This window comes from Chenopodium quinoa, unplaced genomic scaffold, assembly GCF_001683475.1.
Source record: "Chenopodium quinoa cultivar QQ74 unplaced genomic scaffold, ASM168347v1, whole genome shotgun sequence".
In the NCBI taxonomy this organism is placed as follows: Eukaryota; Viridiplantae; Streptophyta; class Magnoliopsida; order Caryophyllales; family Amaranthaceae; genus Chenopodium; species Chenopodium quinoa.
The window spans coordinates 3,587,227-3,601,643 of record NW_018744239.1 but is presented as its reverse complement, the minus strand read 5'-3'; the positions used below and the strand labels follow the sequence as shown (position 1 = coordinate 3,601,643).

Here is a 14,417-nt window from a genome sequence, read left to right as displayed (position 1 = left end):
GTAAGTACAAAGTAACTTCCTTAACTTCTTAATTCCAGAAACTTAAAGTAGATTATGCCCCCATATTATGTTCTAAAGTAGCATTATTTTAATCTTAACTTATGAGTTGGTAGTTGCCTTTGTTGGTATGTGCCAAACATAATACTCAAAATGCATGTTGATGGGCTAAATAATAGGATAATCTAGTTAGTGGAAATTGAGTGCTTGAAGTTATAACTTTATTATGAGCCAGGATAAAACGGTGTAAACTAGGATAAAGGTGCATGCACCTTTGCTGGTACTAATTGGGTTATTATTAATATGGGCATGCAAACCTAATTTATGAAGTTAAACAGCTCTTAAAGCCTAACTAAGACAAGACTTGGTGTATGATTGGGCAATCACTTGCTAGTATTTTACATACATTCCGGTTAATTATAGTCTCTCTATAGGATAAAGTTCAAGTACAACTAGGAATACCAAACACTTCACCATGCAATAAAGGGATATTTCAATTTCTTTATTAGGAATGACGAATTGGCCTTTGACAAAAGTAGAGCTGTCAAATAAATCGTGTTAAATCTTGTTCGTGTTGATAAACTATAAAACAAATTGAAATTCCCTCAAACTAAAACCAAAAATATTTTTTAAATGACTAGAATGCTCAACCTTAAACTGGTGTTTATCAGGTTAAAGTAGGCTATCGCAATTAAACAAATTATTTACCGCCATTTTTATCCCAATTAATCACATTCACTGATATAGTATTCTGAGTATTTATTCTTAAAAAAATAAAGTATTTTGTGTATTTACAATTTTATACTACCTCCGTTACAGGTTATGTACAACGATTTGACATAAAGCAGAGAGGGAAAATGTCTAATCGTTGTGCATAACCTATAACGGAGGTAGTATATAAATAAATGAATGGGCTAAAACAAGTTTTTGGGTTAAAATAGTCTCTCTAGTTTTGGGTGTGCAACAAAAAATGAATATTCTCAATCGGTTATGATGTATCCATATAACCATTAAGTTTTCTAAAATGATCGTAATTAATTTAGAAATTTATGTATGATCAGTGGCATTACTTATATATCTTTTTCCTCCAAATAAATGAGAATGTAATTGCTTTCCACAACTCTTAACCCTTTCTGATATTACTAAGTACGGTTTTACTAAGAGCAGAGTTTCAATTTTATTTCAAGTGTTGAGAAATCCAACATGCACATAATTCAAAATACCAAGATTATTCTATCCTCACCTTAATTTTACTTATTTTTCTTATATAAATGAGGCAAAAGGGTCACATAACCATCATAAAAATTCAAGCAACAGCCGCTAAAAAAAGGGAGAGTGAAGAAAGGCTCAACTATTAATAAATGAACGTTTAGTATGTTAAGGTAAGCGCGTCAAACTGTCAATAATTATAAAAGTTTGGAACAATATAACAATTAATATCAAAATGGAATTAATAAAAAAAAGTGTTTAACATGTAAAGGTAGTCGTGCCAAACTGTCAATAATTATGACAATTTGGGACAATGTAACAATTAAAATCGGAATGGATAGATATAGAGACGCATTAGCATAAGCTTCCCAGAAATTCAAACAAGATAGGACCCTAAGGTCTATAAAAATTGGTGAGCAATGCCTCAGGTTCTGCTTGGTTGGTGGGTACCCTTAATTTAAGGACCTTCAAGAGAGAATATATTAGCAGAAGGTGCCTTGCATGTTAAAATAGAGCTTTATAGTAGAGTAGTAAAAAGGGTTTAAAGAAGGAAAAAATTAAAGTGAAAGGGTTTATGAATTATGATGCCTGAAAAATTAGGCCTATCTTTATGCCTTGCACGCCGTGGGTCCATTTTGAAAATGGGACGGTGCTGCTGATGCATATTATGCTAATATTGGCTAGTACTATAGAGTTGTTTATCCCATTAAATATGAAAATATTTACTGGAAGGTGGATGATGAGAAATTTCACAATATGATGGTAGCCCAAATTTGAAACCTTAAAGTTAGTTCTCATAGAATACCTAATATTAGTATCTGCTCTCCTAGTTCTCACTACGAATTCTTACATACATTCAGGTGTACTTGATACTAGACACCCAGTTACTCACACGGCCACATCCAAAGGGTGTATTTAATAAATATGTTATTCAGTGAACGAGCACCTAAAATCTGAGTAAGGCTGTATCAAGATAAAAGGACACTCGGGTGTATAATAGTGAGCTGCAAATTGTGTATTCAGCAAAGCGTGTTTCACTTGTGGCATAGTCGCATAGTTTAATTCTTATCTTGTTTGGTTTAAGATTATGTGTCCCATATACATTACATTATCTATAGGCATTTATATATCGACAGCTTTTGACACCAAAAAGGAAAAAGCTGAAACATAACCCTCTTCAACTGAAATGAACTTCATAGAATGGCCTCCACTGAAGGATAGAAATTTATGCAAAACACTAGCACTGAATTTCAAGGATGAAGAAATACCTGGAGGTTAAGGAAAATGATTTCTCTTAGCTAGTTGCATGGTAGTGGTCCTTGCTGCAACCTTATCAGCTCTGTCTCTCGTAATTCTTTTTGCAGGTTTAAAGCTGTTATTTTAGAAGAGATTTGTTAGAGGCATCAAACATAGCAATCTAAGAATCTCGGGGGATAAAAATTAGAACTGCATAACCCTCATACACAGAGATAAATTGAACTATGCTCTTATCTTGGTTAACAGAAGACAAGTGCATTAAAAACAGCTTTAAGCTCAAACTTGTTATAATACTCAAAGAAGCAGCACATTAATTCCATGATTCCAAATAATTATCTGTTGGTTCTAGCTTAATTATCTCTCCTACATGTTTTGGTCATTTGTTTAATGTGAGATCTAACAGATACTAATTTAAACAAAAAAATCTTTAATTCTCGGGCGTACAGCCTAGTAGGAAGCCAGAAAAGCTACATCATGTGATTTCCTAATGAATACAACCATAGTCCAAAGATGATGTGGTAATTTTAGAATACACGAAGTAATATTAAGAAAAGTGGAGAAAACAACTCAAAAACCTGTGGATGTGTATCCCTAGTACGAATGATAATATTCAAACAAAGAGAAACTAAAACAGAAACAAAATGATGAAATGCAGGCAGAATCAACTACCAAGACCAAATTAGATAGACTAACAGCAGTATAAGGAAGAGAGAACAGAAAATCACTGCACATATACCTGATTTCCATCCCTATTTCTTAAGGCAAGCCTTAAATTATCTGCTAAAAGCGTTTAGAGACCAAAAATTGTCCCAAACTTCAGATTAGTAAAAACCACTCGTGGTTCCAATGCAGAAACCTCGATGGAGTCTTAATAAGAAATCAATACAAAAAGGAATGACTTAGTGAAACATCAACTCACTTGGACAAGAAAGAAGTGGCCTCCCGCTAATATTGAATGAATCCATACATGCATGCAGAAAGTGAGTTTGAGCTTATGTCTCTCTTCACATTCGCAGTATTTGCCTACTATGCAAGTGTACTGCATAGAAGAATATTAGTGAGTTACTAATCAGATCATGTAATAATTGTGCAACTAATGTCTCAAGATAAATAATGTAGGTAGAAAACATTTTCCTTTTCTTTCATTGTTTCCAAGCTTAAAAATTTTCATTTTTAGTTCAGTAGCTACTATTGATTTGAAATAGACAAGCACTATGTGGTGATCAATATACACTATGGTCAAAAAGAAAATATTCTGGACTTTGGAGAAGACCAGCTAGTTTCGCAACCTGGTCAACAATCTGCTTGTATCCTTTGTCAAAAAAAAAAAAAAAAAACAAAAAAAATAAAGAAAGGAAACTTTCAATTGTTTTCTTTTACCATGAAAAAGTCCAAAAGAATCACTTGAATTATAGAGGTAAGAAATTGATGAAATCATTATTGCTACTAACTCACTAAATAATGATAATTGCTATCCAATCCTTCTAACAAAACCTTCAATATTAATATTGGTTTATTTCTGGCCAAGAAAACACCATTACTAAGCATTTTAATTAAAAAGAAACAGAGGAATTACTTAATTTTTAAAATTCAATCTCATCTACTTGTATATTATTTGTGACTCTCTCAACGACAAATAAAATTATGTTACCGCTACCACTTATACTGTTAATCTATTATACATTTTAATTGAGCTCAATTATGCTTAAAAAACAATCTCATCCATTTGATGGATGTTAGATATTCGATCAAATATAGATTACAAATAAGAGATTAATAAATATTATGTACAAATTCTCTCCTCTCTCTTCTAGGGTTTTAGATTTCTTGGTCGTTTAGGTCCGAAATAGACTAATTTCTTCGGAAATTAGACTATTTTCTACCCTTTTTCTTTAATTCAATTTTGGGCTTGTTTGGCATCATTTTTGGTTTTCAGTTTCTTGTTTTTTTTTTTTAAAACCAAAAACAGGAAACAAGAAAAAGGTGTTTTCACTTTTCTGTTGTCAGTTTTCAAAATTATTATAATTTTAATATGTTTAAATAATTTTTGATTCATTATGGGACATATATCCTATACTTTTAAAAAAAAAAAAAAAACCAAAAAATAGAAAACCACAGCAATGCCAAACGAACCCTTAGTTTTTTGTTTTGTTTTGTTCTCTCCATTTGTGAGAATCTGTCCCAATTTTATGGGTTTTTTTTTTCCAAATTTCTGGAATTTTGATTCTGATCCATGGATGGAAATTTTATTTTTAGGGTTCTGATAATAATTGGGAAGGTGATTTGGATTCCTATGGGTCTGGGATTTGTCATCAACTAGTCGATCAAAGCATCAGCGCGGATTGCGGAGGTCTCAACTCGGAAAGATGTAAATACATCGAAAATCATTTCTCGCGTCAAGCTTGAAGCAGTGGAGTATGAGCTATGCCAAATTTGCAAATTAGTTATGATTCTGATTGTAAAAGTTATGATATTTTTTCAAAATATGTGGTTTACAAATCTTTATTATTTTTGTTGTATGGCTATTATTTAATAATGATTTTATTGCTTCCAATAAAAAAATATATATTATATACAAATTAATAAAGTAAATAAGTGGTATTATGTTACTACTGTACTTCCCAACCACCAAGGCTGTTATTAGAATTGAACACGGTACCTTCATATCTTGATTGAGTGTTAGATCATATGTAATGGAAACCAACACATTTATTATCAATAATGAAGTAGTAATCACCATATTAATTCATAATGTGAGAATCAAGGTTGGCGTAATTGGTTGGAGGAACGGAAGCCCTCCTTCAACCTTCTTAAGAGAGGATCGATGGCAAGTTGGATCCCCAATTTCCTCCCAACTTACAAGTTAAGGCTTGCTCGCTCCATACCAAAAAAAATGAAATAATTCATAACGTTTGGGGACTACCTTTAAGTTATTAGTGCTAGCTAGCAATTTTTTTTATTCTTTTTCAATCTTTTTTTTCTTTTTTTTGTTAGAAAGCCTCGGTTACTCAAAATGATAAACGTTTTTTGTTAACAGTTATCACATGTTGGACCTTTTCATCACTCAAAAGAAGGCACAGAAAGCAGAAGCTTATTAGCCCATCCATACAATTTTCAATGTGAATGGAATTATATTTTCAAATACTTGAACCTGTCAACAGGATGGACTTTGAAAAAATAGCAAGTTGAGAGAGACCGGCAATTAGGAAAGAAACTTCAAACTCTAGGAGTAAAAATCAATCCGTAAACAACACTTAGCAAGATTTATTGTTGGACTTATGAAGAGATGACATACCTTCTAAGCAGAGGAAAAATTTCCATACTTTCATTCCACCAGTATAGTAGTAGCCCCTGATAATTGCGTCGTTGTAAGAAAGCTTACGACATTTTTCAACGATGAAGAAAGCCTCTTCTCCAATCCTTAGCCCACAAATTTTTATCCCATTGGTGACTGCTATCATCTGGGTGAAAATGTCGATGGGAGACCCAAGAATCCAGACAGTCAAAATCATCTGTGGGAATCAAGTTCAGAAGAATTCACCTCCTTACATCAAAAATTTTGTGACAACGATGGGGAACCTCAGCAACCTAGTTCGGACCTCTGGATTTGGGGAATCAGTCTCAGGATCAGCTCCTTACACCAATTATGGCCTTGCACAATGCTACGGGGACCTTTCTTCTCTGGACTGTGTACTGTGCTATGCTCAAGCACGAACTGCCCTCCCCCAATGCTTCCCTTCTACTGGAGGTCGCATATACTTGGATGGTTGTTATGCAAGAAGTGAGAACTACAACTTCTATGACGAATATTTGGGGTCAACTGATACAGCTGTTTGTGGTAACAGAACAAGAGCTAAACCAGCATTTGTCGAGGCAGCTAGGAGGGCTGTGATGCAGGCAGTAGCAAATGCGCCAAAAAATAAAGGGTATGCAAGGGAAAAGGTATTGGTCACAGGAGATGGAAATGAGACGGCCTATGTTCTTGCCAATTGCTGGGAGAGCTTAAATATTAGCTCTTGTCAGTTATGCTTAAGGAGCGCATCTTCAAAGATATTGAGATGCTTACCATCGTCTGAAGGACGGGCTTTGAACACAGGGTGCTTCATAAGGTATTCAAATGTCAATTTTCTGAACAATGATTCCAAGAGTGGAATTTCAAAAGGTAATTCAAAGGTTTTTTCACCTTCTCATTCACAATATAATCCTTTCGTTTACTTCTATTGGTAGTCCCAAATTAATCTTCTGGTATCCTTTGAAAACAAAAAATATCTCAACATCACATCAACGTAATTCCTCTCATAATTCCAACACTATTTCTCACTAATTTCACTATGTATCGACCGTCAATTTTATTACATTCATGTAAACATTGTTCTCAACTTCCATACATAAAACAATCAGGAAGAATATTAAGAGACAGAGGCAGTACTTGTTTGGTTCTGGAATCATGCTTTAAGTAATCATACAGAGACAGTTTATCATGAAGATCATAAAAAAGAACTTACTGACGGATAGCAGTGCATCAGTTTTGAAATCCATTTGCATTTGAGTTCTTCAGGTACTATCAGAGTAATAGCAGTCAGTGTTACCAGCACCGTCATTCTTTTGGCGATTGGGATAGCTGCTGGAATTCATTTCAGGAAGCTCTGGAGAATAAAGAAGAAACGAAGAGGTATAACAATGAATTGACAAATGCAGCATTTATAGATAGATTGAAACTTTCCAATCTCCACTATTTTCATTGTTTTCATTTTTTTCTCCTTTCCAGATAGGATCAAATGATGCAGAGGAATTAGTGCAGATGCTACATGATAGCAGCTTGAACTTCAAGTACTCGACACTTGAGAAGGCCACAAACTCTTTTGCAGAAGCCAATAAACTAGGGCAAGGAGGATTTGGAACAGTATATAAGGTTACACCCTTTTCTCTTCACTGATTATTGCTGATGAAAACTGAATTTAATCCATAATAATTTAATAAGTTTAAGAGAACAGGATCTCAAGGCAACAAGAACACTCTTCCTGAATCGCCTGAAAGGAGCTGCCTCATTTTGCGTAGAAAATTAACACAGCTCTACTTTCACCAAATTTTTAATTTTATAGTGTGTCTTCAGGGAGTCTTGGCTGATGGAAGGGAAATTGCTGTCAAGAGACTCTTCCTGAACAATAAACATAGAGCAGCAGATTTCTATAATGAAGTTAACATAATCAGCGGCCTGCAGCACAATAATCTGGTTAGATTATTGGGCTGCAGTTGCTCGGGACCTGAAAGTCTCCTTGTCTACGAGTTTTTGCCCAACAAGAGTCTTGATCACTTCATCTTTGGTAAGTACTATGACCTCTGCTACTAAATAAACTGAAGCTCATCTTTCTCTATGATCCCAACATTGAAATTCTTGCATGTACATCATCAGATCCCTTGTTAGGTAGAACCCTAAACTGGAAGAAAAGATATGGTATAATGATTGGCACTGCTGAAGGTTTGGCATATCTTCACGAAAATGCAATTACAAGAATCATTCACAGGGACATAAAAGCAAGCAACATTCTGCTGGATGCAAAATTTCGAGCAAAAATTGCTGATTTTGGGTTGGCCAGGACTTTTCAAGATGATAAAAGCCACATTAGTACAGCCATTGCAGGCACACAGTATGTAATTCAAAACTTTATAATAGGTTAGCAATAATTCCGTGAATAAAAAGCAGCATATGCTATTTATATGGGGAATGTATTGTCACCTTTCCTAAAATAGTTCTAGTTTATGGTTTGATTTTCCAAATATAGACCACATAAATAAAGTGGGAGAGGGGGGGGGGGGGGTTATGGTTTGATTTTCCAAATATAGACCACATAAATAAAGTGGGAGAGGGGGGGGGGGGGAGATAACACTAGTAAAAATGGTGTTTTAAAAAAATCATGTTATGTCCTTAATTATAAGGGGTCGGGAATTTATCTTCTTTCATTTCCATGCCTAAAGCTCAATTTTCACAAAATTGCATATTGCATTACTATCTATCAGGGGATATATGGCCCCAGAGTATCTAGCTCACGGGCAACTAACAGAGAAGGCAGATGTTTACAGCTTCGGGGTGCTGCTGCTAGAGATAGTCACAGGAATGCAAAACAACAGGACAAAAAATGAAGACAACTCAGAAAGCATAATAGCAAGTGTGAGTTCCTATTTTTCTTTTTTGTCCTATCAAGTAGCAAAAAACCATTTTCCAGTGACCTAACTCTCCTAACACTCTAACAGACATGGAAGCATTTCCAAAAGTGCACTCTGGAAGGTATCCTAGATCCAAACTTAACACCACCAGAAGAAAATGAAGGCAACGTCAAGGAAGAAGCCATGAGAGTTTTGCACGTAGGACTCCTGTGCACCCAAGAGGTACCTTCACTCCGACCATCAATGTCGACAACAGTACAAATGCTGAAGATGAAGGAAAGGCACCTTCCTCCACCTTCCAGTCCACCTTTTATAGATGAAAGGACTATGGAACTCAATGATATGTGTGAAAATCCAAATTACCCTCTACGAGGAGAATCATCATCTTCTATCGCTACTCTGGCCTTTAGCTCCTTTCACGGTAGGTGATACTTCATACTTGTGAAAGTAAGGCACATTTTCTCAGAAAAGAAAACCCAAAAAAACCCAAGGCAATCGTAAAGCGTGTGTGAAGCAAGCTAGAGACTAAACAAAGGTAAAACAGGAAAAGATTACACATATTGTCATTAGAGCTAGTAAGCAGCATGCTCATTACTCCATAAATTCCAGTAGCAACAACTGGAATATGGAGACAGTTACAAAGTAAATTTATCCTACTAATGTAATCAATAAATGGAACACTGCATTGTTACCTCACATTCACAGCAGTAAATCAACTCAAATAATACGAAATTCATCAATCATCCGAATACAACAGTATTACTTCCTCCGTTACTTTTTAAATGCATCACTTTCTAAAAATAAAAGTTTCAATTAAGATGCATCAATTTCCTTTTTAATTAATAAATTCTCTCTATCTCTCCCATATTACATGAGCCCTCTTTATTTTTTCTCTCTATCTCTCTCTACTCCAAAAATTGCCTAGTAGTCCATATTTTAAAAGTGATGCATCTAAAAATAACGGAGGAAGTATAACCAATTTATTTACTCTATGGATGTTCAAAGGTTCTCTTCATCTACCCAAAAAAAAAAAAAAGTCCCTCTTCAATCCCCAAAACAAAAGATGCTAAATGCAAATACATGCTAGGTTGGAAAGAGATAACTGAGAGATCATATTCACAGTTAATCAGTTCCAGGTTCATGACAATTTGACAAGTAGCAAAGAAGTCATATGAACCAATAATTAGACTCATTACACTTACAAATTATCCAGTATGTAATTAAACAGATAAAAAGATGACAAGGTAAAACCAAAGCTAGTAATTCATACTACACTACTTGAATAATGCACATAACTGATGTATGTCCATTTCATCAAAATGCCATATCTATGATGTAATAGACAAGGACCCACTTATCGAGTTACCACCAGATTCCCCATTAGTCCGCCAGCAATCTCATAAAATTTGGCATCTGAAAACCCAGCCGCAAGAGCAAGCAGCTCCAATTCCTTTCCTACACCAAGAAAACTTTATGGACTGAATGAACTATCTGACGTCTTAAAACTTTTAGATAATAATTTAGTCAATCCTTATTTCTTCATTCTTAACAAACACAGAAAAAAGTAACAGAAGCATTACACAAAAACAAAAACCTTATACAACAACTTCAGAAAGATCTTAAGACTTGTAGAGAATGCCTACATGACAAAGCTATGGTGCATAAACTCAGGCTATTAGGCAAATGTAATGTGCTGACCTGTCAGATATTCCTGAATTGAGCTTTTCAGGTATCTGTACTCCTCAGCCAGACCATAGTTAGTAGCAACAGGAACAACAATGTTGTCAATCATCCATTCCTAGAAAACAAGCAAAGAAGAATTAGAAGAAAAATCGAACTTTATTCAACGTGAATTGTTATGTGTGCAATTGAAGCCATGAACTTCATATAATGCAACAAATATCATATATATTCATCATGGAAATTAAAATTTCATGCTTTTGTAGCTCATCTACTCCTATAAGCTAATGAAAAGGATTCCAGAGGAACCACAAGGCAGGTAATAAGTCTAATAACAGCAAAGCAGGGGCACAATTGCCTACTCCTATAACATTTGCTACATGCTATAGTCTTTCAAGTAATCACATACACTCTTCTTTACAAGAAACCAATTACGCTCAAATCAGTTGGAAGCAAAAATATCGCAGAACACGAAAGACAATAAAATTTAAAATATAGCTGATCGACACCACAAAAGCCAAACACAACAGAACTCGATTCTCGGCCTATAAAACAATAACCTGTACCTGGATCACACCAGTAATAGGCTCCGTGCTTTTATTGAAATCAAGGATTGAAGCCTTACACCCTGACAAATAAATTCACCATTTAGCTACTAAAAAAGTATGATATAATATCCATACATGATTAGGCAATTGAAGAAATCACAAAAACCTGGTTTAAGAACTCGAAAAATCTCTTCGACAGCTCTTTCTTTATCTGTTACGTTCCTCAATCCGTATCCCATAGTAATGGCATCAAAATTTGCGTCACTGAATGGTAAGTTAAGTGCATCACCTTCCAACCACCTGTGACGCATTTGATACAAAACTCAACTACCTCCTATAAAATTTTATTACAAGAGGAATCCTCGAACAAACACCACCAGCTATAAAATTACCAGTGCTCACTCTATGTTCCTGTAGCAGAGAGTGGACCTTTCTTGCTGCCGCGATGAAGCAATTAACAATTGGTTGCTTGAAAAATCCAAGCCAATCACCTGTAAGTACATCCCTATTGTGACCACTTAGGAATCAAGGTAGGTACACTTTCAATCACAAAGACAAAGATAGAAAACCTGTCCATCAAGGCCAACTTTTTCGGACAAAAGAAACGCCAAATCCCCACTTCCGCAACATATGTCCAACACACTATCCCCCCTCTTTGCTCTGTTGGCAATATTGCAAATACAGCAAACAATAGAAACATACGCTTTAAATTTTGGAAAATAATGTTATAACTTAAAAGTTTTAAATCCAATAGCACATAACATCAGTTTGATGATTTCCTTTACATAATGTACTCATTTTTCACAAATTCACTTACAACAAAAAGAAATGGCATAACATCCCCCACCCCTCCTCCTTTGTACAATAAAAATTACACTTATCTATTTCTTTCATATTAGATTAACCTATTTCTAAGCGCATTTTAGCACTTTAAACGGAGGGAGTACATCATAAAAGAAAAAACGTTACGAAGTATTTGTTAAGACAATTTGGAACACTATCATTTGGTGTGTTTCTAATTTGATGCATTCAAGGTAACATAACACCAACTGCTTAGCAGGCTAATATCATTCTGCTAAACAAACAATTTATTAATTCCAACATATTTTTCAAGGTTTCAACTAAAAAAAAAACAGATAATTAGCTTAATTTATAAAACTGAGGTTAATAGCTTATATAACAAATTAATGGAGACAATTACCTACCTCTAAATCTAGTAATATTCAGATTATTCACCTCTCAATAATATAAATATTCAAGTAATTAGCATATGTTCAACGATAATATCATCATAATAATGAAATTGTAGAAATTTGGGCACATAATTAAACTTCAAATAATGAAAAACAAATTAAAATAAAAAAAATTACCCGCTCCAAGACACGGCCATGCGCTTCCAAACACGATGCTGCCCCAAGCTCAACAAATCATTCAACTGTAATTTTATAATTATTTATTAAGAAAAAAAATTCAGATTTAATCAATTAAAATTACTTTGGTATATGAATTATCAAAAGTAGAAAATAAAAAAGAAAATTCAGATTTAATCAATTAAAATTACTTTGGTATATGAATTATCAAAAGTAGAAAATAAAAAAGATTAATTAAAGTGAAATATGAATGAATCAAAGAAAAAAGAGAAAATGCGTACGTTATCGTAAACAGGAGCAATGCGGCTAAAAAGCGCCTGGCGTTGATCGGAGCATCGAAGCTTCAATTCCCGGTGCCGGAAAAGAGAATTTTCCGGCGAAAGGAGTGATGAACGGCAGTGTAAGAGTGGTGTCAGTTGTAGTGTTGGCATTTTGGGTTATCCTCTTTTCCACTCTCTCTCTCTCTTTCTTCCAAAACAAAAGATAAAGTTCCGAATTTTTATTATTGGGCTTCATTTGGGCCGTTCTAGCATTAAGTTGGGTTTTTGTGAAAAAAAAATTTCCAATCTCAAGCTCAATCATCTAGCCAGTTTAATGATTGGGCCCAAGTAGGTCAGATACTCAAGCTATTGTTCACTTAGCAAAGTTTGCAATTTAACTGATCCATTAAGTTGTGTTAGTATATGCCCTTTGTAATACTGCTTTCCGTTTTTTAAAGTTGACACATTCTGTGTTCTATCTTTAGCATTATTAACACTCTTTTCTTTGATTGTAATTTGTGATTATGTATTGAAAAATATAACGTTACAATATACATTTTCAAAATATCAACTTTTTATAATTTTTATTTATCAGTAATTAAAGATATTAATAGTCGAATTTATGCATTGACAAACATAACTAAACAAATGTGTCAACTAAAAAGAAAAGAAAAAAAATACTTAATTTTTAAGATCAAATCTCATCTACTTGTATATTATTTGTGGCTCTCTCAATGACAAATAAACTTATGTTACCGCTACCACTTATGTTGTTAGTCTATTATACATTTTAATTGAGCTCGATTTATCTATCTATATCTATATCTATACTAAAATATTAAAAGGCGTTTATAAAAACGTCCATGTGCCACGTAGACTCTTCTATATTACACCATCTCACTTCACAACACAATTCATGTCGCCATGTCACATATTATTAAAAATATGAAGACTCGGAGATTCAAACCCCAAACTACTCATAACAAAATTGACTTTACAACCATCTAAGCCAATTGTCACACATATTATAAATATGAAAAAGAAATATACAAAAGTGTACGTATATAATTATTAAAAAAACACTCACCTTGATCATTTAATCCAAATTTATTTATAAATACATACAGGTATTATAATATAGAATAAACACAATAAAAATCCAAAATTAGTTTTTTTTTTTTTTGTTATTATTATTAGAATATACTCATAATATAGTTTCAAAAAAAATAAATAAAAATAAAATACCCATAATAAAAAAATTAACATGTTTTTTAAATTGTCTAAAATAAAAATGAAAATATTCAAAGTGTTACACGGGGCAAAGTCCGGGGTCACACACTAGTTTAAAAACTCAAACTGAGAAAGACACATGTTACACCTCCCTATCTTCTTTTTAACCCAATATGCCACATGTCACCTTACATTTTTATATTTTTATTACACTGTCGTTCTTAACTTTTTCATTAAACAACTAGCCTTTTGACCCGTTCAATGCACGGGTTGTTACTTAGGTTATTTTTTCTTGAAAAATGTCGTTGTTGTGTGAAATTTAGTTAGGTATATATACATAGATATTGTAGGGCATGAAATGATACATTGGTTTAAGTTATATTTAAGTTTAGGAGATGAAAAGACCATTTTATTGTTAATGTAATGAACACTAATTAGTTTAACTTTAATTTATTATATTGAATATGAAACACTTAATTTTCTTACTTAAATTTGTAAGTTTTAGAATGCATAAAGATTAAAGACTCAAACATTATTTATATATTTTGCTTTTATATTAAAATGGGAATTTAAAAAGAAAGGATTAAGGGAGGTGACATGTGGCATGTGAGTGATTATGCATGGTGACATGTGGCTTAGTATAGATTTATGGTTTGTGTTTTTAAATACTAAGTATAGATTCGTCTTCATCTCATTTCTTC

General features: G+C 33.6%; 2 protein-coding genes across 2 annotated transcripts; one reads left to right on the top strand and one right to left on the bottom strand.

The window, feature by feature from the left end:
- Nucleotides 1–5,001: 5,001 nt before the first annotated feature.
- LOC110694201 (cysteine-rich receptor-like protein kinase 2) lies at nucleotides 5,002–9,324 on the top strand. The gene is made up of 7 exons (XM_021871380.1): nucleotides 5,002–6,625; nucleotides 7,022–7,135; nucleotides 7,236–7,375; nucleotides 7,577–7,787; nucleotides 7,877–8,111; nucleotides 8,482–8,632; nucleotides 8,716–9,324. Exons 1-7 carry the CDS (start codon nucleotides 5,860–5,862, stop codon nucleotides 9,055–9,057), a joined length of 1,959 nt encoding a protein of 652 aa, XP_021727072.1. The 5' UTR covers nucleotides 5,002–5,859; the 3' UTR covers nucleotides 9,058–9,324.
- Nucleotides 9,325–9,727: 403 nt separating this feature from the next.
- On the bottom strand, nucleotides 9,728–12,934 carry LOC110694202 (2-phytyl-1,4-beta-naphthoquinone methyltransferase, chloroplastic-like). Its single transcript, XM_021871382.1, has 8 exons — nucleotides 12,508–12,934; nucleotides 12,227–12,291; nucleotides 11,426–11,516; nucleotides 11,259–11,347; nucleotides 11,023–11,156; nucleotides 10,875–10,936; nucleotides 10,327–10,426; nucleotides 9,728–10,083 (listed from the first exon to the last, which is right to left on the bottom strand). The coding sequence occupies exons 1-8, from the start codon at nucleotides 12,655–12,657 to the stop codon at nucleotides 9,983–9,985; spliced, it is 792 nt and encodes a 263-aa protein (XP_021727074.1). The 5' UTR covers nucleotides 12,658–12,934; the 3' UTR covers nucleotides 9,728–9,982.
- Between the last annotated feature and the right edge of the window lie 1,483 nt (nucleotides 12,935–14,417).

Coding starts and splice junctions, on each gene's coding strand:
- LOC110694202 (XM_021871382.1), bottom strand. CDS start 12,657: ATGCCAACACTACAACTGACACCACTCTTACACTGCCGTTCATCACTC. Junction 11,517..12,226: donor ATGGCCGTGTCTTGGAGCGG/GTAATTTTTTTT, acceptor TATTGCCAACAG/AGCAAAGAGGGGGGATAGTG. Junction 11,348..11,425: donor AAGTTGGCCTTGATGGACAG/GTTTTCTATCTT, acceptor ATGTACTTACAG/GTGATTGGCTTGGATTTTTC.
- LOC110694201 (XM_021871380.1), top strand. CDS start 5,860: ATGAAGAAAGCCTCTTCTCCAATCCTTAGCCCACAAATTTTTATCCCA. Junction 6,626..7,021: donor CAAGAGTGGAATTTCAAAAG/GTAATTCAAAGG, acceptor TGAGTTCTTCAG/GTACTATCAGAGTAATAGCA. Junction 8,112..8,481: donor ACAGCCATTGCAGGCACACA/GTATGTAATTCA, acceptor ACTATCTATCAG/GGGATATATGGCCCCAGAGT.